Source organism: Dermacentor andersoni, chromosome 2, assembly GCF_023375885.2.
Source record: "Dermacentor andersoni chromosome 2, qqDerAnde1_hic_scaffold, whole genome shotgun sequence".
NCBI classification, from domain to species: Eukaryota; Metazoa; Arthropoda; class Arachnida; order Ixodida; family Ixodidae; genus Dermacentor; species Dermacentor andersoni.
In genome coordinates this window covers 236,959,403-236,984,476 of record NC_092815.1, presented here as the reverse complement: position 1 = coordinate 236,984,476, position 25,074 = coordinate 236,959,403, and the positions used below count along the sequence as shown (strand labels likewise).

Here is a 25,074-nt window from a genome sequence, read left to right as displayed (position 1 = left end):
ACTTCCTAGTCTGGCGAGCTTTACGCAGGTATTTGCGTCACACGCACAGGAATCCTGAAAGAAATGTAGCGACCGTCTGTCACTTCGCCTTGCCTCGCCGTGGGGTCATTGCCCCCTGCTCTTTCTTGGAACAGAGTTGGCTGTCCGACTGGGGCGCCACCATTGCTACTCGGCAAACCTGCTTTTACTTTTGAATAAAGCCAGTCGACTCTGGGTTCTCAACCTCTCAAAACTTCTTTCCTCCACTAAACCGAGCTTCTAAAAGAAATATTTAAAGAAGACTGTATTCACAATCATAAGTTAAACTGCAATGTTAACAAAGCTGAAGTTGTCAGAAAAAAATGCCAACCAGGTAAACTTAAACAGGTGCACACAAAATGCATCCTAACTTGAATGCGCGGCTTGAGTTTGCTTAGGAAATATGGCTAAACTTGGTCATTTAAGCACTCAGAACATGTCCTGATAAGAGAAAATCACGAGAACCTGTCCAATTAAGACTGTGTAGTACGTACCTGGCGCTAGGGTTACATACTTGTCACATTTCATCTCAAGCTCTGACCATCTTTTGATGACATGCGTCCGTGCGTTTGACATTGAACAAAACTCCTCCCCTCGACTTCATCTGCACTTGTTAGGCCCGACGGCAGCACAAACGAAGCTTATACTGCTCCACGAGAGTGGAATCATTTTTGTAACTGGTAGAGCATCTGAGGTTCTCGCACCGTTACCAAACTAGACCTGTCAATTAGTTTGTTCTCCGCAAATGCTTCACACTCCACACTTCCGTTGCTTGCACAGCTGAAGAATACAGGTCATTCAATAGAAAGTTCATGAGTGCTAGAATTCAGTGTGCGTGCTAAGTATGAGACGCTCTTAAACCCGAGAAACTCATGCGGGGCCCAAGATTTTGATTTTAAGAGAAGCCTACGAAATTCAGCAAGTGGCGACTGCATCAAAGGAGAAACTTGAGCTTGCCTAGCCAGCTTCATCACCACCTGCAGCTGTTGTAGCGCTTCTATCGACAAGAAGTTGCGAAGAAACAGTGCCTCCCGACGTCGTTTCCTCTTGTCACTCTCAGGTGGCCTGCTCTGACGTCGCTCTGTTTGAGGCCGCGGAGCCCCATTCCTTCACTTCATATATTCAGGCAGGTTGGGCAAAATCGTCCGAACTACATTATAGGGGCCAGCGTTGGCGTTCCCCTATTCATTCGGACTTCAATACTATCGATGGTATGCACATAGTCTCTCTCCATAAGATGCGGTTCAAAGTGTAACTTGCACACAGCGCAAACGGCGTCAAGCGGCTTGTCAAGCCGATGGAGGTGTCGCTCCCAAGGAAGTCGTCGCTCTTCGTCTTTCGGGGCTTTACAAAGAGATAACTTACAACTTTGTTCCACACGCGCGTATCCAGTTGTGCCAACTGGTGCCAAATAATGGTTTAGACGCTGCTTTTGAGCCATTTCACTAGGATGAACAAGCACACAACACCGAAAAGAACATATCGGTCATGCCGCAAAGTAAACTAAACGGGAGGAATGGGTGATGACAGAGCCAACGCTACTTTCGCCACACGTGGGGACAGTGGGCAAGCAAGGAGAGCGCGCTTCGGTCGCGCCACTAAGAAGCCTTCTAGTTCACTGTATGTAGAGTCAGTATTGTACCTGCATGGCTATATCGGTCTGGTTGCTGACTCACGGCATGGCTCTAACGCATACATTCGAGCACCGTCATGGCTGCCTCTTCTTACAAACTTCTTGCTCGACATTAACCAAAGGTGAGATCGCGCAAGCGCATCGCTTTCCGAACGTTCGCTTCGCCTCCTGTGTGACCGAGTAGGCAGTGTTGAATTGTCGCTCCCGCCTCGCCGAGCAGACAACCACTGATGAAAGCGCAGCGCCGGCGTATCGGCGAATCACGAGAGCGCAGGCAAATGTTCAGAAGGCGAGATGCTTGCGTTATTTCGCCCCTGGGACAGCGGAAGAACTCCGGAGATCGGCTTAACACAGACGTCGAGGCAGCCTAGAGAGGTCCAAACCCTAGTCTCAATTAAGCGAGGAAACAACACACGACACCTGAGCGATACCTGTTGTTTTCACGCTCAAGTCCAGTCCTTTCGTCGCTCCGCGCAATAGTATTAGGTATGTCGTACCAAGTAGCCCACTGCGGAATTTCCCTTAGTCTCAACATTTCCTAAATACTGAGAACCGAAGCCTAGACAGCTGCTGTTATGGCATATAAAAATTATAGCTCACCATCACCCTCTCACTTGTAGCTACTTACTCACGCTGTAATGAGACACACAAGCCCATCATTCTGCCAATTTTGCACCTGCTGTCGTCGACACGGGGCAGCAAGCTGCCCTCTTTATTGATTGTGCCAATTTTCTAACATGCCGTATTTTAGATTTCGCTACCAGGTTGCTTGAACAGGACAACAAGCATTAGAAAACGGATACTTATTTAAGTGTTTCAAGTAATTTTCGGTTTTCAGCCGAATATAAGGGAAATGTGCTTTTTTTTTTAGTCTGGGAAGGAGTAAGTACATTATAGTGTGCTCCAATCGGCATCCTAGAGAAAATGGATGCATTTTTCTGGCACCATAATGGGGTTGCTGAAAACGTGATGAGCAAACTAGTGTTTGGCACAAAAAAACCGGCACCGTATTTACTGCGCCTACAACTGAACACCACACATCTTGTCCACCAATCAACGTTTTCTCGTTCGGTATTTGACGGCACAGCGGGCGCCGATTTGCCTCTGCAGAGTGCACGAGGCACCGTGGCACCGTCACTGCAGGCCGACTTCGATGGCGAGCGCGTCCCTGGAGAGGAGTCCCTCGCGAAGCATGCGCTGCTCAGAGATGAGCACGGCGAAGCTGACCACGCCCAGGGCCGGCCGCGAGAACCAGTAGCGCGGCACGGCCAGCTCCGAAGAGGAGAAGGTCTTCACGAGGTGGCGGTCGCTGCCCGACCGGTCGAGCAGGCGCAGGCAGAAGTCGAACTTCTTGTTGCACTTGGCCGAGTGGAGGAGCTCGAGACCCAGCTGCACCGCGTCGCCGGGCTCCTGGCCCGCAGGCACGCCCAGGCACGCGACGAGCCGCAGCACGCAGCGCACGCTGCCCTCGCGCTCGATGCCGAACGGCCGACTGTACAGCCGCGGCTGGCCGTGGCGCTGGCTCTCGCCCTGCAGAGGTCGGCAGTCGCTCACGCATTCGCGCACACACTTGCTGATTCAGAGACGCCCGTTTTACGGACGAGAGCGTCAAAACTGGATTTATTGAGATGCGTCTTCGACAAGATACTACGGGGGAGGACGTTGTTTGCTCCATTCGTCGCAAGCGGAGATGGCAGCGCAGAATGCGTGGCTAGCGCAGAAAGGAAAGAAGGCACGCCCGAGATTCAGATGTCTTATTTGACGACATTAACAGCAATGGATTACGTCGTTCTGATGTATCGTTTACTAGGGCAGTTGAGAATTCCGCACCCTCCAGGAGATTCGCGGGAACGAAAACAGTTAATTCAACTGTTTATACTTCCCATGTGAAAGTAAGAAAACTGAACGTCGTTATGCAAGTTAATAGCCGTAGCTGGTGGGAAAGTTGTACAGCAACGCCGGCAAACCGTTACGCCGTACCGATTTATAAGAACGCTTCGTTCAATTAAACACCACTTAGTTTACCCGTATGTTAAAGTAAAGAATAGTGAACGTCGTCATGTAATTCCTTAGCCGTAGACTCCTGTGAACCCTGTACAGTAACACTGATCGACTACGTGGTACAGGTCCTAGTGATTCTGAGGCACGTGCGCGCAAGTATAATTTAAACAGCGTACTTGATCCTCGTTACGATCTTGTACACTAGGCGCGCTGGTAGAGGTGTCAAGGGCTCAAGCCGCCACAGACACATCCGAAATATCTCGCAAGGCCTGCCACCACATTCATTAGGCGTCTCCGTGCTTCTACTGTGACAGGAGATGTGACGACGGGTGCGCGCAAGTATCACACGATATTTCGTGACAGTAACTCCTTTCCACCCTTCGTATGTTTCAATGCAATACAATTCATATGCTTGACCCCGTAACACAAATGCATTGCGCACCAGTGCATTGCGGCAAAGCTGATTGTAGGAAACCGGCATATTTGACGCGATAGAAAATATATACACGTTCAAGAGCTTTACGTCGGTCTTCACCCCTCTTTCTTGAATGAAAAAGAACGTACGCATGTGTCCATGTTGTAAAACAATGATAAAAAGTCTGTGCACCCATGAGCCGTACGTAAAATATATAAAACATTTTATGCAGGTGTCCATGCTCTAACTGGTTTCTGCAAGTGTACGCGCAGATCTTGACACTGTTTATGCCAAAAAATGCGTCACAAGCGGACAGCTCAATCACTTTGCAATTCTAGCCTTGTGAGTAGCAAGAGCTAGTTCGTAAAAATAATTGAATTCACAGTACTCGCCTGCACTGAACCACGTGTATTCCTGTGGTTCTGGAAGCGTGTGAGCTATCTCGAGGGTGTAATGTGCCGTTAAATCTGATGGAAGACTCTCGCACACTATGCATTGAACCAGTTCTTCCATATACAGAAAAGCCTAAAGAACAGAGGAAAATTTGTGACACTACAAAATGGCAAATTGATTTGATAAATCAAAAGTTGTTTCCAGTAAAGAAGCTCTCGCACCGACAGAAGCGGTAAGCTGCAGTAAATGTTATGCCTAAGGAAGTGATTGCCACTGACGTTACACCAATAATAAAGCCGATTTCACTATACGGATGAAAGAAGACCTGCATCGTCCCAAAGCATTGTTCTCACCTTTTGCCCTCCTGTTCGCCACATAAGCGTTAAGGAATAAGACAGAGCCTCACTGTATACTGCAATACGTTTGTCGCTGGCTGGTCACAATTTATGCACAAACACAGGGGTGTAATATTTCCATTAAAAAGTTATATTCAGCCTTACTGATGAGCCAGCTGTGTTTCCATAGGGGCAGATCCAGCTCCACAGAGCCACCACTGAATTGCAGTTTTTTTAGGGATCCTGGTACAGCTGCACCAATAAAGTTTTCTATTTTTTACGCACTGAACGCAGGTTCCCAGACTTTTTATCAATGTTCTAAATAACGGGCACAGACGTCCGTTGCGTTGTCATTCAAAAAAGACCGAGGAAGGCCTCTAGAACGTGTACGTGTTTTCAATCGCGTTGCATCATGCCGGCTTTCTACAGTCTGCTTGGCCGCAAGACATAAAAAGTCTGCAAGCCGCCTCTGTCACGGCGTGTAGTGTGACACACGCGCGCACATTGCCGTCACGTCTCATGCCGCAGTAAGAGCACAGAGACGCCTAATGAATGTGCTCGCAGGCCTTCAGAGCTTTCTCGGACGTGGCTGTGGCGATTGCTGTCCTTGTTTCGCCTAGCCAACAAATTTAATTATTACTTTGTATCGTGAGTTGTACGCACTTATGATTGAGATGCTTTGATGTATTCAGTCTCCTTACACATTCTTTGTATTTTGGTGAGACTGAAGACATTGATGTTTTTAATGTGTTCAAAAGCTTTAGGCGAAACAAAAGTTAGGATGTGCACAGATTAAAAACACAACCAATTCTTCTCGTTATTGACCTGCTCATCCCCTGCCTCACTCACATTTACAACATCTCCTTAACCTCGGGCATTGTTCGTCACCACATGAAAATTGCAAGGGTCACTGCGGTGCACAAAGGCGGAGGAATAGGTAATTTAAGTAAGTATAGACGAATCTCAATTCTTCCACTGTTCTTAAAAGGTTTAGAAAAAGTTATTCTCCTAAGGATGATTGCTTTCTTTAATAAGTATTCTGTTTTAACACAATGCCACTATGGTTTCAGGTCAGGCTGTTCGACATAAACTGTTCTTCTAAAACGAAAACAACTAATTTTGAAAAACATAGAGGCAGGTATACTAACATTGGGAGTATTCCTTGATTTCGCAAAAGCTTTCGACAGAATGAACCATGGAACACAATTAGAAAAATTACACTGTTATGGTACACGCCGAATAGTTTTAAATTTAATAAGAAGTTACATAACCAATAGAAAGCAATGCGTATCAATAAATTGAAAATTCTCTTCATTTTAACCTACTAATCAGGGTGTGCCTCAAGGTAGCATATTGGGACCACTGCATGCTATTTATCATTTGTATAAATGACATTGTGAATATTGATGATTCGATTAACTATATTATTTACGCAGATGATACTAGTTTATTCTTCTCAGGAACTAAGGAGGATGAACTCATGAATTTGGCAAATGAAATACTGGGCAATATATATGACTGTTCGGTAAAAAAACTCTCTCCATTTAAATTCCTCCAAGACAAAAGCGGTCCTCTCTAAAGCGAAGTCCACGCCTTGTGGTCTCACTGAGTGGCTCACTGAATTATACGAAAATATAACCTTCCGCTACCGCAAAAACATTGCGTGTTATCTTTCAAGGAGTGATGCTATGGGACCACCATACAGATTACTTATGAAATAAACTTAGTAAAGCATAAGGTATGCTGCAAAGATGTCATAGGTTAGTACTGCTACGAGGTTTATTGACTATTAGCGGGAATCGCAGTCACGTCGTGTCCGCTGCAGAGAGCAGCCGCACAATTCTAACCAAGCGCCAGCGCAAGCAAGAACAGCGACACTGACCCTTTGGTCTTTGTCTTTCTCACTTCGGGAACCATGCGGCCCTCCTTGGGCGACCTTCGTCCTTACACTACCAATATCATAGAAAACTTATGGTTTATAACGCACTATGTGCTTTTCACATGCGCTATTGTAACCTCCTTTGGTGAATTAGTACCAAGAGATAGTTAGGTAATTTAGGGGCGCTATAACGTAAAACTATTACGAACTTTTCTATTACAATTCTGCAATCAGCCCTCCGCGATTCCTCAAAAACTTTTTCGACCACCCCGACTTCACCTGTCTGTCACGCGACGTCACGAAAACCGCGATAGCTCCCCATTTGATATGGCGTGTACACACTGATTATGCACGATTTGACCGAACAAAATAAAAATGGTTATTTCTGATTCGACGCCTTTTTGCCATTAGCCCTCGGCTATTGGCCAAAAGTTTTCGGGCGGCACCCACATCACCTGCCTGTCACGCGACGTAACAAAACCGCGAAAACTCACCGCATCAAAGTGACGTGTGCGCATTAAAGATGCATTAATATGCCGCACAAAACTGATTTTTTGCTGAATAGCCGCAGGCTGCCCCGTTCCAAAAGGAATAAAAGATGGCTGCCGTCGATCGCTCAGGCACTGGCTTCTCGCAGCTGCCGAAGAGCGTGGGTTTATTTCCGTTATAATAAAGCTTTCTGCGTGGCCGTGTAACGTTTTCGAGCACTTTCGGCACGTTTACGACCTCGTTCTGCCAACTCTTCTTTGACGAGGATCCGTTTTGGCGTTATTATTAAGATTCCGTTGCATGTCACCGCGATTTTCAACCAGCCGCTGCAAGCTAAGTAAGGGAAAGTGGACCAACCGTAGGCACCGGCACCACCCTCCTCACGCGGTTATCGATATTCACTGCAGTGGCTCGGCCCCATCGAATGCCTCTCCACTTGAGCGTGCTCCTCGCCTCTTGGGATCCAATTAGATAAGAGAAGTCGATCAGTGTAGGCAATGTTATTCGTTTTTCAAAATAAACAAAAATGACCTCCTATGAACGAGGAGAGCGTTTGATTGGTCTGTTCAGACAACCCTGCGGGTGACCGCCCGCTGCTTGCGTCGGCGGTTACGCAAATTTGACGTCAGGAGATTGGAATACAAACATGTTGGAATAGTTCTACTTTATAGGGCCCTAGTTTCACTTCAAAACAATGCGTTACGTGCTATTTCATACTTGCCTTACAATGCACATACGCGTGATATATTCCGGAAGTTTAAAATTTTACGAGTTGACGACCTTTACAAGTAACAATTTATTTGTTCTTTTAAATGTGACATGATTAATGATACTAATCATATCATAAACATCGCGAACTTGTAGCAGAATCCTGCTTTTCGCCTAAATCGATACACTGAACAGTCCTCAGTTCCACGCCCACGGACTAATTTTGGCCTTCAGGCACTCTCCTACTGTCGTCCCTCAACACCTAACAAATACAATCTAAGTGATGGAAACATGCGTCATATATCCCAGAACACCATTACTTTAAAAATTTCTGTCAATGTTAACTTTTTTATTGTCACTTGAAAAGTACTTCTTTGCCGTTCCAACTTGTCATTTCTCCTTTTGTTGTATATATGTATGTGTATATACATGTGTGGGTGTGTGTATATATATATATATATATATATGTGTGTGTGTGTGTGTACATATTAACCTTGCCACAAGTATGTACAACGAATATGTCGCCATGTTGCTGTCTGTTGTTCACGGGGAGGTGGGACCAATCAAGCTGCCGTTATGCAGTTTTTATCCTGCCATCCCCACCGCTTGTATGCATCAGTGCTTATGTGGTAAATAAACTTCAACTTCAACCCAACGCGGCCCCTATACAAAATTGTTACGGGGATTAAGTACGCGTTTCTTTATCACTATGAATCGTACGACGAAGTCGATCAGTGTTGCTGTACAGCTTTCACAAGGGTCTACAGCTAGGAAATTGTATGACGACGTTCACGTTTCTTACTTTCACATTGAAAATCACGAGCCATCCCCCTCTGTGAAGGTGGTTGACCAGCGAAGCTGTTTAGCACACGACAGGGAGGTGACACATAGTTTTGAACTCAGGTACGAACTCATTTATTGTCTTGATAGTGATCACTATTTCGCTCGCAACCGCAATCGCATTCTTTGGTAAATGTCAAATCGATGCACGTACGCCACGGGGTAGTCGGTTGGGCGGGATCGGCGTGGCATCGCAAGGGATATGTGTGCAACACGGAACGCGTAAACCACTCCGTTTTCGGTACCGACACATCCACATTGAAATCACCTACAACGACAACAGGAATAGTGTCATCGCAGCTAATTCACGCAGAGCCGTGAACGTTACGGGACTATGAGTCACTTAATTTTTGCTTGCTTACGGGAGTGTGAGTTATTGCTCACGGGGGTATGAGCCATTGATGATGAAAGTTTTCGACATGGTGTTCTGTGTGTTGTATGCGTGATTAGAAAGCATTTAGGCACTGTTCGCTTCCCTTTGCTTAGTGCTTGTAGCCTCTGCCTTACGGGGCTATGAGATATTTCATTTTTGCTTGCTTACTGGAGCATGAATGCTTACGGGGGTATGAGCCATTGGTGATAGTTTTTGTTCACGGAGAACAACAATGCACGGAATCCTCGCTATACACAGATTCGTTGTAAAATATAAACAGTTCAATTCATAAACTGCTCACGTTCCCACGAATTTCCTCAAGGGTGCCATATGCTCAACTCCACTAAAAATGCATCGGCATGACTTAATGCTTTGCCATTACTGTCGCCCAAGAAGCACCTTAGTTCCTATCGTAGCCCTTGAGATTATCAGATTTTCATATGCTAAAGTCGCAATCAAATGCAACAAACTCCTCTCGGGCGTGACTTCTTCGCCGCGCCAGTCGCGCATTCATTGCTCCCGCCACGGCTAGGGACGAACGAAGCAAACAACATTCTCCTTCGTAGTACGTAGTCTACAGCATCCCTCCTGGACCAAAAGTCCCCACATTTTTCTCTAGAAACGACTGCTCCTCACGCATGCGCACAAAGAGCGGGTAAATCTAATTTTGATGTTCTCTTATTTTACAGGGGCGTTTGCCTGCTGCCGTCTTGAACTGTTAACCCTGCCGTCTTCTATCGGTAACAACCAAATGCATGGTACGACAGTAGATTTACATGCATGAAAATGATTGTACGGACGCGTTCGTAGTTCCATGACCCTGTTAATTTGGCGTCGCTGCGCACGAAACTAAGAAATTCCTCGCGTAACAGCTCAAGATGGTGACGCGCATAAAACAAAATCGTTTTACGCGGCCTAGTAAGGCATCATAGGTTTCGTTCCCGGTCATTGTGGCCTTATTTAGATCACTAAGAAATAAGAAAGGACCCGCGTACCGATATTCCATATCTATAGTCACAATAATTTCCTTACGTAAATGCCGTCCGCGTTTAGGCATACCCATGGCATTTATGTATCTACCACACCTATTGCTATTTTTCAGCCTGATAACAAAGGGGTGAACAGCAAAACTGTAACGCGCTTTCGGCACTTATTTTTGCGTAGCGTTGTCCGGTACACTGCGCATGGCGTTCACGCGGCCCTGCGCAATGACTGCGCTGCAACGCCGGCCGAAATGTGCTTGCTGAAACAGAGGTGTGTATTTGGGTGATACGACAAAATAATCATGCGGAGTGAAATGAACCTTCCAGCGCTCAACGGCACTGTTTTAAAAAAAGTACAAACATTCGCTCTATATGCTAGCAGCATAAATGGCGAGGAAGGCCGTTCACTGCAGCTTCGCATCGACTTTATTCGATATCTCGACTTTCGCCCACCGAAAAGCTGCACATTCGCTTCCAAGAGCAAGGCAAGGCCAAGACTACTATATCACTAAAATGCTAAAATATCGTGCGAAGTGGGTAATTCTTTTGTGGGTCCTACAGATAGGTTGTCTTTCTAAGTGACCCGCGCGACGTAAAGAAAACCTTATTGAAGAAGGTGAGAACAGAATCTGCTTTTCGCTAACTGAAATATCAATTCATATTTTAATCAACCCTTACAAGCATAAAAGTGTTGTATACATGCAAACGTTAAGTTTGAAATGCCTAATTTGTCAAAGTTCTTGAAAAGTAAAAAAAGGTTGATGAAAACACGGTCATCCCTTTCTGTGAAGCACATTTCACCTTCAGCCTTTGGTACCCTGACAGCACCCAGCGGAAGGGGGCGTCCCTGGAGCTCCTCAGCAGGGGCAGCTCCTGGAAGTGCTGCATCGGCGACCACGGCTCGGCCTCGTCCAGGAGCCTCTGGCGGCCATCTGCAGCCTCGTGCGCATTCTGTAGGTCTGCCAGACGGTCACCTAGCGCCGCCTCCAGACGAGCCTCCAACATGGCCTCCTGTGAGTTCGCCACCTAGCTACAGAGAGCGTCTTGATACCTTTCGCCCATCTTCGCGAGCATGGCACCCATCGTTACGGATGCTCAGCGTCGTCTGTCCGTGCCCGAATAACACGGGTTGTTCTAAGACGTGCCGATGGCAACCAGTATGTAGCAAAGGGATAATCGTGACAGAAACATACGTACGTCATTATTGCGTTTACTGAACGAGGCAGAGGTTCCATCTTCGACAACAGTCGTGAACGCACCGAAGGATACGCAATGAGCGTCCTGCGCACGTTCACGTCAGGCGTCATTTAGATAAAGTCAAGCAGGGGCTTCAAGTTACGATGCATTTCTGGATACGGGGGTTAGGCTTAGGCGTGACGGCATATGAGTTCTTAAGTGGAAGTGCGAATTTCTATCGTGCACTTCTTATTCCACACGTCTACCTACACCTAAAAGCGAGAAGCTCAGAAATAAACAGGCTGAAGAGAGCTTTTTTGTTGTCGTTGTTCCTTATTGGGGACAATGTTCAACAAAAAAAGATCATGCAGACTTAAGCCACTTGTTATAATCTGAGAACCGAAGCTTTCATGAAGCGGTTAAACAAATGCTGTGCATCTGATTAAATTCTGCACAGCATTTTGCACCATAGTGATTAGCTGCCTACCAGTGAAGCTGACAACACCCAGGAGCACCACCATCTGACCCTCGTGACCACGCAATTATATACTGTGTCCGGGATCGGTCTCCTTTGCTATGACACTGTATCCATGGTTGGTGCGCCGAGTATAGTGGGCCGATCCTGGAGATACTAGTGCAATAGCAAAGTTCAATTGCGCTGTTGATGAAGTACAGTTGTTGAAACGAGGATATTAAGGTATCATTTGTTTCATCACTGCATAATTCCATAGAAAACAAGGATAGCAGCCAGGATAGCAGGAACAGTATATAGTAAAGACTAAAGATGTCCTGCGTTTGAGCGATTCCGCAAGAGAGCAGCAGCACCTACGGCAAAAAAAAAAAAAAAAAGCCATGGGGTTGGGGGTGAAAGGTGGCACAGAACGCTTCGCTTTAAAAATGTCTTGAATGACACAAAAAACGTCATTTTTAATGTCATTCTTCAAAATATCATACAAAAGCCGATTAAGGTTGAAATAAAGCAGAAACCTATTGAAACATTTATTTTTACAGCTACTTAAACACAGAAATGAAATTATGTACAGCCTAATATATAATAACCCTGTATACGCAATGCCTCATGACTTCGAGCGTACCGGAATCTTGGAAGAACGCTAACATAATTCGAATCCATAAGAAAGGGGACGCCAGAGACTTGAAAAATTATAAACCGATCAGCTTACTGTCAGTTGCCTACAAACTATTTACTAAGGTGATCGCAATTAGAATCCGGAACACCTTAGACTTCTGTCAAGCAGAGGACCCGGCCGGATTCCGTAAAGGCTACTCAACAATAGACCATATTCACACTATCAATCAGGTGATAGAGAAATGTGTGGACTATAATCAACTCTTATATATAGCTTTCATTGATTACGAGAAAGCGTTTTATTCTGTCGAAACCTCAGCGGTCATGGAGGCATTACGGAATCAGGGTGTAGACGAGCCGTATGTAAAAATACTGAAATATATCTATAGCGGCTCCACAGCCACCGTAGTCCTCCATAAAGAAAGCAACAAAATCCCAATAAAGAAAGGCGTCAGGCAGGCAGACGCCATCTCTCCAATGCTATTCACAGTGTCTTTACAGGAGGTATTCAGAGACCTGTATTGGGAAGAATTGCGGATAAAAGTCAATGGAGAATACCTTAGTAACTTGCGATTCGCTGATCATATTGCCTTGCTTAGTAACTCAGGGGACCAATTGCAATGCATGCTCACTGACCTGGAGAGCCGAAGCAGAAGAGTGGGTCTAAAAATTAATCTGCAGAAAACTAAAGTAATGTTTAACAGTCTCGGATGAGAACAGCAATTTACAATAGGTTGCGAGGCACTGGAAGTGGTAAGGGAATACATCTACTTAGGGCAGGTAGCGACGGCGGATCCGGATCTTGAGACGGAAATAATCAGAAGAATAAGAATGGGCTGGGGTGCGTTTGGCAGGCATTCTGAGATCATGAACAGCAGGTTGCCATTATCCCTCAAGAGAAAAGTGTATAATAGCTGTGTCTTACCAGTACTCACCTACGGGGCAGAAACCTGGAGGCTTACGAAAAGGGTTCTACTTAAATTGAGGACGATGCAACGAGCTATGGAAAGAAGAACGATGGCGGTAACGTTAAGGGATAAGACAAGAGCATATTGGGTGAGGGAAGAAACGCGAGTCAATGACATCTTAGTTGAAATCAAGAAAAAGAAATGGGCATGGGCAGGACATGTAATGAGGAGGGAAAATAGCCGATGGTCATTAAGGGTTACGGACTGGATTCCAAGGGAGGGGAAGCGTAGCAGGGGTGGCAGAAAGTTAGGTGGGCGGATGAGATTAAGAAGTTTGCAGGGATGACATGGCCACAATTAGTACATGACCGGGGTTGTTGGAGAAGTATGGGAGAGGCCTTTGCCCTGCAGTGGGCGTAACCAGGCTGATGATGATGAATATATAATAAAAGGCAAAAACTTCAAACATTTCCAGAATTGCACAAGCAAAACAGAAGCGTGCACTGAGATTTTCATTTCAAGTGTCCGGTGAACATGTGTTTTTTTTTTTCTCTTATCGTTGAGAGCCCTTTCCCCTTTCCCCAGTGCAGGGAAGCCAATCGGGCTTGGTCTGGTTAACCTGCGTGCAGTTCCCTTGCACTCATTTTTGTCTCTTCAATTCAATAAGAGATATTCTAAATACATAGTGATCTGCTAAGACTCGTCCCATTCGCCGTCGTCTCTGAAGCTTAGTTGCAAATTGTCTGTATGTTGCGCAGCTCGGCGATCGTCACCGTTGTGATGTTCAAGGCTCTATATGTAACGGTCACCTTCATCGTCCATCGAGTAAGGAACTTCATTGTACCGTTGGTGAGCTGCCGTAAAGACGCCTTGAGCGATGTGCACCGACGTGGTGCCCGCTGTCCCTTTTGCTTTTTTTTTTAAAGCGAAGCCGTTTTTGTCTCTTCCATCGACATTCCTGCTGCTGGTTGCTGTCTTGTGCTGTAGCTCTTGCCGAAGCTACTACCGAATTCATCGTGATTCCTGCTCGATACAGTCTTGTGCAATTGACCGGCGCCGGACATAGTGCAAGTAAACACAAAGACAGAAAGAAAAAAGATCAATAACCATTTGGGATAAATGCGAGAGAAATGTGCAAGCATTAGGTCGCGCCTCTTTGAGGTCCTGAATCCGTGATTTAATCCGCGTTAACGACACTGAAAAATGTTGTTCAGTCGCGCACTCTACACACGTCCTCCCTCTACCAGGAACGAAGTGCAACTGACGGTGGTCCCTAGCAGACCACCGCCAGTTTCACTTTATATATAGTTACCACGTGGCCAGCCTCCCACACTTCACAAACATACATTTTTTGTAGCTCACTTTGACATTTCTAAGCCTAACGCAATAAAACAAGGACAGGCGGGGAGGTTAACCGGACGGGCGTCCAGGCTAGTAAACACCACATATAGTGCGAATTAAGGCAATCGATTGGCCGGTGGAAGATAGTACAAAGAAATATCTTATATAGTGCAAAAAAAGACGTTCCACGGGGCCGGACGTAGTGCGAAACACACATCGGATACAGTGCAAATTAAGGTAGCCCACGTTACCGGACGTAGTGTAAGCAAACAGGGGCGTAGCCAGGGGGGGGGAGTCTTATGGGGATTCAGCCCCCCCCCCTCCCGAAGTTTTTTCGCGCTGTCCATGCACCGTCAACCAAAGCAACCCCCGGCGCCGGAAATCATTCTGGATTTTGTCTAGAATGTCTTTTTCACGCTTGAAAAGACATTTCACTGCGAACATTGCGAACTCGGGCTGGATTTCGCGGCAACGCCCATGCACGGGAGTCACATTACGCCAAGCTGCCCCATCCGAGCACAAAGTTTCAAGGGCGTTTTGACGGCGAGCGGGCTTGTCGCGGAATCGCGCGGAGGCCGCGGAATTTACGGAGCGCATGGATTTCAATTCCGAAACTTTATGGGCATAAAGTTCTCAGAAACTTTTCATGCCAAACGTGCATTGACATTTCCAAAGTTGTGCTTCAGATATTCAATTGCGGAAGTTCGTGGGTTTAATGTTGTTCTAAACATTTCACGCCAAAGGTGCATTGACTTTTCTAAAGTCTTAGATTGGAACATACAACGAGACAAGCCAAATCGACACATTATCAGACAAGTTGACAAAACACGCAGCGAGGTCCGATGAGATGAGGCGTTGTGGTGTTTCATTTGTGCCATCATGTCGCATAAAAAATATCAACATTTTTTTTTACCTACGCCAAGCATCCACGTCAAAACACTAACGCCAGCCAGGGTAAGTACGTTCTTACTTATTTCTTCTACTTTGACTTTTAATCGTGAGGACACATTGAGCCTCTTATTTTTTTTATTCTCGCTACCCTACCCGCGTGCTGCCAGAGCCAGCCAGAGCGCATGCGTTTTTCTCGTGTTGCTCCGACCACCACGCGGCGCACTTCGGTGCGCATTTGGTTTTCTTTGGCCGAATGGATTTTCACCTGAAAGAGTTTTGGACGCCGTCTGGCGTCCAAAATTTCTGGCGAGAATGGCGAGAAAGAGAAACAATGGTCGCTCACCGCCATCACTGTGAAGATTAGACGGATTGCAGCGCGTTCGCTTGAGCGTTACCTCTCCAGAAAGTCTTGTCTCGCCGGTGTAGGATACCGAGCACTATGCGTATGGTTCTCGGTGGACCAAGCATCTCACGTTTTCTTCGATATTCATTCGGTAGCCACATTAGGTGCCCAAATTAGGCATTGGATTGTGGCCAACATACTCTCCTTTGTCTTTTTTTTTTCATTTCGGTGCCCCCGCCCCAGAAATGTAAAAAAAAAGATACATTGTTGCGGCGCAGCGAATTGTCCCATGGTGACAGTTTGTTACTTTTGCGGAAAGTAATCGGCCACGGCAAGCTTCAATTGCCGGATACTATTATTATATTATGGTGATAGCAATTATATGAACACTCCAGGCGCATTCCTGCTGTCGCCGTCGCCCTCATGTTTCTTATGAAGTCTAAGGGCGATAACGTCGTGACCGCGCGCCACCTGCTGCTGTATGCGCGATTGAAAGCGTAAGGGGAGGGGGGGCTGGAATGGGTGAGTCAACGATGGTGGCTCAGTCATGTGTGCGCAAAGGAGAAAAGCGGGGAGCAAGCGCGCCGCCTTCCGTCGTGCGCGATACATCGGGGGGAGTGGATGGAATGGGGGCGGGATCTAGGATTCTGTGAATCTGTGATTGGGCAACATGTTTATTTGCCTTGTTTGACGCATTATATACAGTGACTTTTTCTTAGATACGTAGATTTATTGGAGACTTATACGTATATTTAAATATCTTGTTGTGAAGTTTTGTGTATACGTGCAGTGAACTTTCTTTTCAGTGACACTTTTTTGCCCTTTATCAAGCATTTGTATATTCCATTGTATCTTCGCATTTCTAATGAACGAGGGCGAGTTAAATGAAAGTGAGCCTACCCACACCGAGCAATAATGCTTCGGTTCATTATCTGCAAGGCATGCGCGTAGCACACAGGCATCTCTCATTTACAAAAGTGACACGCAGGTGTGAGTGTAAATGTTTTTTAAAGCTCTCATACACTGGATTGAACATGGTTGCGTGACGTAACGGACACTTCAGTAGTTGAGCAGTGGGGTACCGTGAGGGTTTTGACAGCTGAAGATGTTTCACAAAAAGAAATTAGTCGCCGTATGGCTGCCGTGTACGTTGAACATTGCATTTCATTGGCCACTGTGAAGCGTTGGAGCAAACGGTTAAAAAAGGACGTGAAAGTTCCAAAGACGACTCAAGACCGGGCCAAAGCCATCGTGCAATCTCCCCCAACAAAATTGCAAAGGTTGATGAGCTGATGAGACAAGAACGGAGGATAAGCATCGATGAACTGGCAGAGCGTGTGAACATCAGTCGCGGTTCGGTTCACACCATATTTCATGAACATCTCGGTTATCGGCTCTTGTGTGTGCAATGGATGCCCAAGATTCTGAACCATCGCCAGAAGAAGGTTCTGCGCTGGCTTGACTCATCTGATCCGGTATCACAATGAGGGTGACGACTTGTCTGCAGTTGTGATCGGGGACGAACCATGGTGCCACTACTACGAGCCTGAAACACGACGGCAAATCTTACAGTGGAAACATTCGAATTCACAACCCCCAAAGGAAGCAAAGGCCGTCATTTCAGCTGGAAAGGTGTTGTTGACTTTCTTTTCTCGATCGTCAGGGGTCATTGCTCATAGAATTCGCCAAAGCCGGAGAGACTATCAATCGTTTCCGATATTGTGAAACGCTTGATCGGCTGCGTGTCGCAATCAAGAACGAACGACGTGGAAAATTGCCGAATGGGGTCATCATATTCCACGACCTGGGCTGTGGTGTTGGGCTGCTGAGCACGAGGTCGCGGAAACGAATCCCGGCCACGGCGGCCGCATTTTGATGGGGACGAAATGCGAAAACACCCTGTATTTACATTTAGGTGAACGTTAAAGAACCCCAGGTGGCCGAAATTTCCGGTGTACTCCACTATTGCGTGCCTCATAATCAGAAAGTGGTTTTGGCACGTAAAACCCCATAATTTAATTTTTAATTGTTCCAGGACAATGCCCATCCCCACGTCGCTGATGTGGTTAATACAAAACTGGCAAAGTTCAAGTGGGAAACGCTGCGACATCCGCCTGTCGCTGAGACCTGTCGCCTTGCGACTTCCACATTTTGAAACAAATGAAAAAAAAAACAGCTCAAGGGAAACAGATTCGTGTCGGACGATGACGTGAAAGAGTCAGTTGCAGATTTTTTGAAGCAGCAACCCAAGGAGTTTTATGAGACGGCAATCACCCGACTCGTTAGCCAATGGGACAAATGTCTAAATACTCACGGAGACTACCTTTAAATAAAGTACCCCGTTTGTCATATATTCACATTGGCTCACTTTCGTTTGACTCGCTCTCGTATATTTTGCAGAACGGCTTTATATAGGTGCTCTCTGTTGGGACAGTAATTTCGGTGCAATTATTCACTATACACGACCGGTGGCAGCTGCTCCTGCGTAATACATTGGAATAAATGGCAGCGTCATTGAAATTTTTCACAGGCCGTTTCATATCTACAAAAATGTAAACAAGGTTCTTGAATGACAAAGTTTCATTTACATATTTGTCCTCACCTTTTTCATTTCATGGCCTTCACATTTTTCATATCAGTGGCATTCACTGCTTTGCTGGCTTCGAAGTGATATAGTTCTAAAGACCGTGTGATATTTTCTGTAGTTATTAAATAGACAAAAACATGGAAGCATTGATATCAGTTATTATGGGCACAACTTCTGGCACATTCGAGTATATCTCTTTATGAAAGAATACGTATATTACTTGTTTTGACAGTGCGTAGCGTTCAAGAATTCGTTTGCAGCATCTTTGGCAATGGGAATGCAGTTATTATTCATGTATTTGATCCCTCGACAAATTCTTTAAGAGGAAGCTTTAGCTCGGGCCCAACTCCGACGCGGCCTATTCAAATACACGTAAAACGCAGAAACGCTTTTCTGAGATAGCCCCTGGATCGCTTTTAATGAAATTTGTTGGATTTGAGAGAGAAAGTTAAATTCTAGTATCTGTTGGAGGCGGAATTTCCATTTAGGCCCTGAATTTTGTTTATTATATTTTGAAAAATGTGAAAGTGCGAAAAAAATAGAAGCACGACGTTTACAAAACTAATAGCTGTGCATCAAGAACAGATATCGCGGTTCTTCAAACGGCATCTATTATAACAGTCAAAGAGGACCAACTTGATATGTCAATTTGTATCTTACGTCAATTGGTTACGTGGTGTACAAGAGTTCTGCAAAAGCCATATATCGATAATACTAAATTGTTTGAAATTCATTTGTAATACATCAATTTTGTCCGCGGTAAATGTACTACTAGATGGGATTCACAGAATTGTGACATTATTTTTCATTGTTGAGTTACAGAGTTTAAAAGTGATAGTTTCGTTTTATGAAAATTTGCGATTTTTGCCAATCTTTAATAAAGAATTGACAACCTAAATGAATAATTCGAAACCAGAAGTCAGTAGAATTTACGTTGTTCCTTTAAATGCAACAAATCTCATCTGATTTGGTGCAGTGGTTGCAGAGAAAAACGAATTCACCTTCTACATGTTGGAGCACCCGAGTTAAACCTTCCTCTTAAGGAGGAGGCCAAGTTGCAACGTGAGCCCCCCCCCCGAACAAAATTTCTGGCTACGCCATTGTAAACAAATACCAGTTATAATAGTGTGAATTAAGGCACCTTGATTGGCCGGTTCTGGACATAGTGCAAACAAACAACACATATAATGCAAACTAAGAAGGTCTACTGTAGCGGACGTGAAGCAATAGACATCGAGTTGTAGCACGTATTTAGGCGGTCCGAATTGTTGGCATAGCGCAAGCAAACAGTAGACGTCGTGTGCATAGTGTGAATTAAGGCGACCCGTGGTGGCAAGTGACGCACGGGAGCGTGCACGTGAGCTCCAACACCAAAAGCCGCAGTTATCATTCCGGCATCGTCACTTGTTCGCCTACATGCCATTGTGGTAATTTCTTTGTTGTGCCAACGTCACATTTCCGTCGTTTTTCTTCTGCCGCTGTCACGCTGCTGTCATATCGTCTACATCACGCAGCCATCTTCGAGTCGTCGTAATCAGTCCGTCATCATTCCATTGTAGTCATGCCACAGTCGTCATTGCGTCGTCGTAACAGGGTAACCATTATGCCGTCGTGATCGTTCCATCTTCGTTATTTCGTCGCAGTGATTCCACTGTTCGCATTCCATTTCCGTCATGCCTTTGTCGTTGCGCCACTGTCGTCATTCCAGGTCCGTTATTCTATTCTTCCAACTATCGTCGCCATGACGTCATTGTCATACCATCAGCATCATTCTAGCATCGGCATTACGTCGTCACACCAACGTCACTATAGCATGATCATCCCATTGTGATCATCCAGTCGTCCTCACATAGTCGTCGTCATGTCATCGCCGTCGTACCATCATCGTCACTCGAGCTAGATCACTGCACGGGCCTAATGTTTGGCCCGGGCATGACTCGAGCCCGTTTTATGAAACCCGGGCCCTGCCCGGGCCCACTCTAGGCCCGGGTGTTCATTACTAAGCTTACCCAGGGCCTGCGTATGCATGACCAGGCCTGGCCCGGGCACGCTGCAGAAAATTTGTTGATGATAATCATTGTTATTGGTGGCTTGTGCTTTGTAGCTGGCTATCATATGGAAAATTCGGTATGTACATGCATTAAAATTTCGCTTTAATCAGGGTGGTAGACTAGCGGTCAAGCTGTTGCGTTGCTAAGCTCAAGGGCGCGGGTTCGATTCCTGGTCGTGGTGGCAGCGTTTTGAAGGGGGCTAAATGCAATAATGCCCGTGTGCATAAATTTGGGTGCAGGTGAAAGAAATTCAGGTGGTCCAAAATAATCCGGTCCCCGCTACGGCGTGCCTCGTAATCATGTCATGCTTTTCGCACGTAATACGCCAGAATATAAATGAAGTATATGCTTATCTGGTACATGAAAAGTCATTACAATAAAGGTATAGCGACAATTAAACATCATGAAAAAAGCGTGAAAGCAAAACTAAAATGAAAAAGCAGATAGGAGCAGACCCAAGTCATTCTCTCTAATCCTCTTCAGTGCACGTCATGTTGCAAACAATAATGATTACACAATTTTTTAGGAGAGGCTCGTGATTAATAATTTCTTGCAGCAAGATAAAAAAGTTGAAGGTGCACAGGAAGCAAAAGCACATGAAATGCAAATCGTTCTTATTCTAACTTCGACACAAAAACGTAATGACGACGTAGAATATAAAGTATATCAACAAGCTGTCACACACCATGCTTCAGGCTATTCCATTTAAAAGGTTCTTCCCTTTTTATGAATTAAAAATAGGAAATTCGCTTCAAATAACACGCAGCGACACAACAAGATATCACCCGAAAACGATGCCTCAAAAACAGGACTTTGTGAAGGCCAGCAAAAAGTAATAATCTACATGTTCTTATGCAAAAACAGCAGATTCTCCAGGCTCTTAAGCTTCAGGCAGGTCCTCCTCTCTTGGGGTGTGTACCCAGCTGCACTAAAGCTCTGTTGGCTACTTACAGATTCTACCGTGTGGGTCAGCCTCACCTTCTCGGGGCCTAATCCGCTGCAGCGTATAAGCAATAAAAGACCGAAATCTTTGTTTCTCACACGCAAACAGCAGTTATGTGGCGCACTGCCTGTGCTGTCGTTTTTTCCGTTAGTCGAATGCATTTTTTACCTTAATCGTACGATTTGGTCCTATGAGGTCATTTAACATGCGAATATATATACATATATGCACAAACAGATGAATTCACGAGCATACAGCATAAAACGAACGCACAATTGGAAAGAGACAACCGTTCCGTTAGCGCAAAAATTATAATATTATTGAGAGCGGTAACAGTGCAATCGCAGAAGGGGCAACAGGAAAATCGTGTAAAGAGCGGGTTTTTGTATAACTTATTGTTCCACACGCAGACACAATGTTTATTTTTGTAGAAAAGTTCAATATGAGAACTTCATCTGTTTTTTTTTTTCTGTTTTTTGCTAAGTATAAGAGCCAGCTCTTTGCACGTGTCACTTCAGCTTCCCACAGAATGCCTTGGACTACGCCATGCATAGCGTTCATGTGGGCTCTAAGGCCCAACTTAGGCCTTTTAATGAGTCCGGCCCGGCCAGGGCCCGCGCAGTGCTCGAACTGCAGCGTGGTCCTCCCGCGATCATCGTGCAGTGGTGGTCACACCGTCAAAATCTTACCGCTGCCCTCACGCCATCGTGGTCGTCGCATGGTCGGCGTCGTACCACCGCCGCCCCTCCTGCGTCATCATCTGATAGTCGTGCCGCCGTCACACCAACGCCCTCCCTCCACCGTTGTCATCCCATGGTCGTCGTGCAGTCGCCATCATGTCGTTGTGGTCATTTTGTCGTAGTGGTTCCAGTGTCGGCATGCCTCCGTCCGCATTCCATCGTCGTCATTTCGTCATCATCGTACTGTCATCTTCATGTCGTTGCACTCGTTCTGTCATCATCATTGTTTCGTCGTCATGTGTGTCATGTGCACGATCGAGCGCATCGAGTTGAGTCAGGTGCTCTCTAGTGGAACTGTCCATCTGGATCCGGCGGTTTCTACTTGCAAATGGCCGCTAAGCAGCCGCAGCGTTTTTCCAAGTACCGATGAAATATTTGCTTAAACTAATTCCCACAGCGCGTGGAGTCCGCAGATTCTTCCCTCGTATGGTAAACTTGCTCGGATCAACTTCGCTGAGCTGTCTGGAGTATTTAGCGAATAAATGGCACTAATAGATTCTCTATCTACATGCCTATGCTAACGCTTCAAACCGCTTTTGAAAGGAAAGCGTCTTTTTCTCTCTTTCTCCGACTTTCTCGCTGCTGGCGCAGCCGCGGCCACTGTGAACGAGAGCTGCAACCGCAACACGCCACACCGTCGTTCTCATGCCGCCGTCGTGATTCCGTCCTCGTCGTTAAACCGTCGTCATGCCTTTGTCGTCATTTGGCCGTCGTAATGCCACCGTCGTCATCCCGTTGTCGTGCCATCATTGTGACTGCGTCGTCGCCTATCCGTCTTCATCATCCCATTTTTGTCATGTCGTCATCGACACGCCATCGTCATTCCAGCATCGCCATACAAGCGTGGCCATCTCGTCGTGGTCATATCATTGTAATCATTGCATCACCATCACACTGTGGTCATGCGTCGTCGTCATCCCAGCAACGTGACTGTCTTTGCAACACCATCTCCGTCATGCTATAGGCGAAAATTCCAGCAATGTTGTCCCGTTGTCGCGACGCCATCGTCGCCATATCGTGGTCTTCATGACATTGTCGTCATGCCATGATCGGCCTTGACATATTTTATTCGCACTTATATTTTATTCGTGTTTCTTGGCTTACTTACCACATAAAACCCCAAATATATAAAAAAATTATTTGTGCTTCATCTCATGCAATATCTGGAAATATGTTTTCAAAACAGGACATCAAGGCCTTGTTGTTTTAGTAGAGGTCAAAGCGAAGCTATGCATGGCAGTTTATTTTTTTTAATTATTCACATTGTCTGCTGCAGAAAATGTTATTCGTGTGGCTAAAGTTAGCCTAACCTTACCAGTTGCGCGCGTGAAGTTCCTCGAAGCAATTTCTTGGGTTTGTCAGACAAAGATCAACATTGCACTTCTCGCATTTCATTAACGGTTTTCCCATCGCAGCGTTCAAGTATGCAGCACTGCTGCTCTTCTTATACAGCAGGCCATTGACCAATTTTGTCGTACCTGTCATCTGCTGGCTAATTGCTACCGCGCTGCAGCTTTTTCAATCGCTGCACCGGGGATGAAGATGGCCTTCGCGCTTTCGTGGTATTTCAGCCGCACCAGTATCCGGTAAGGCCTCCACGACAGCGGCGGAGCTGAACGGGAGCATCTGCTGGACCCGCAAGCTGTGGCGGGAGAAGCCATCGCCGACACACCACGTCACCCTCGCTCTCGCAAGCCGGTGTTATCCGCGCGTTCCTTGTCCGCGCAGGGTCTCGCCCGCGTTCTAACCACGGTGGTTCTAACTGCGCCGCGGCAAACGCAAATAAAGATGCGCCAAGCGCCTCAACGTGCTCGCTTGCCCGCGAAAGATTCCAACTCGGAGCGGCTCTCAATTGGATCTTAATTCTTTCGGATTCAGAACTCATAAATACTTAGGTGTCCTGGGATCTTCTTAGTTCAGTTGACGCTTTTCAGTTCTGTTTATGCGTATAGTGAGCATTGCGCTATCTTCTCAGAAGCTCTCCCTATTTTTTACTTCGTCTGGAAAATATTTACAGCAATATAGATGCCGCCACAACCCGTGTGGTGTCTTTAATTTCATTAGCGAAATCATTTCTTGGCCGCTGAAATACTGAAATCAAATCCTGGGGTGTTACGTGCCAAAACCACGATATCATTACGAGGCACGCATCTTCAACCTGCACGGGAGTTCTTGCATTTCGCCCCTACCGAAGCAAGAATGTTTAGGTTCTAAGAATACAAGTGCGTTGTATATAAAACAGCAGTGCCGTCACATAAAAATAAAACAACAAATAGACAGTCGCCTAAGTATGATTACGTGATTTCAATGCGAAATCATTGTGACTTCTTTAATTAATTGGTTACGTCCATGATACGTGACGTCATACATTGCCACGTGCCCTTCGCAACTCTGCCTTAATGCACGTTATGCCACTTTGCTCTAATTTGTAACAAACTTAATACACCTTGCTATAATTTGTACCATCCTTAATCCACCTTCATTAGGTTTAATCCACCTTAATCTTCCTTAATGCACCTTGTTCTAATTTGTACCAGCCACAATCCACTTTAATCCACCTTAATGCAGTTTTATTCACTTTACTTCACTCTAATTCACTTTACTCCACCTTAAGTACCCTTACTCTAACTTTTTTCTAACTTTATTTCATTCTAATTGGCCTTAATTCAGTCTAAGTCACATTGATTACTCATATTTACAACTAATTAGGGTTGGTATATCATTTACTATCTTCTCTATTACTACTCTCGTCGTACAAGACGCTGATGACGTCACATTGATCTTGTTAGCACTCGTTGCAGACAACAACGGTGGCTTTTCTGTCTCGTGGGACATATAATGCTTCCGCATTAATATAGCTGTGCCCAAGCTGATCGTAAGAGTATGATACTGCATAAAATTACATAAACGCAGATAAGTCGCCAGTCTGAGAGCCAGACG

The 25,074-nt window shown here is 45.7% G+C and overlaps 1 protein-coding gene across 3 annotated transcripts in view; it reads right to left on the bottom strand.

Moving 5' to 3' along the window:
- Nucleotides 1-2,635: 2,635 nt before the first annotated feature.
- LOC126539909 (uncharacterized) overlaps nt 2,636-25,074 on the bottom strand; it is a 63,210-nt gene continuing 40,771 nt past the window's right edge. For 2 of the 3 annotated variants that reach the window (XM_055075711.2, XM_050186727.3), the window contains 2 exons: nt 10,869-11,078; nt 2,636-3,181 (listed from right to left, as the gene is read on the bottom strand). In XM_055075711.2, the coding sequence (XP_054931686.1) occupies nt 2,786-3,181; nt 10,869-11,078 (606 nt within the window). In that variant the 3' untranslated portion in view covers nt 2,636-2,785. The remainder of the gene's footprint in view (nt 3,182-10,868; nt 11,079-25,074) is intronic. The other variant, XM_055075712.2, reaches the window with a different exon arrangement.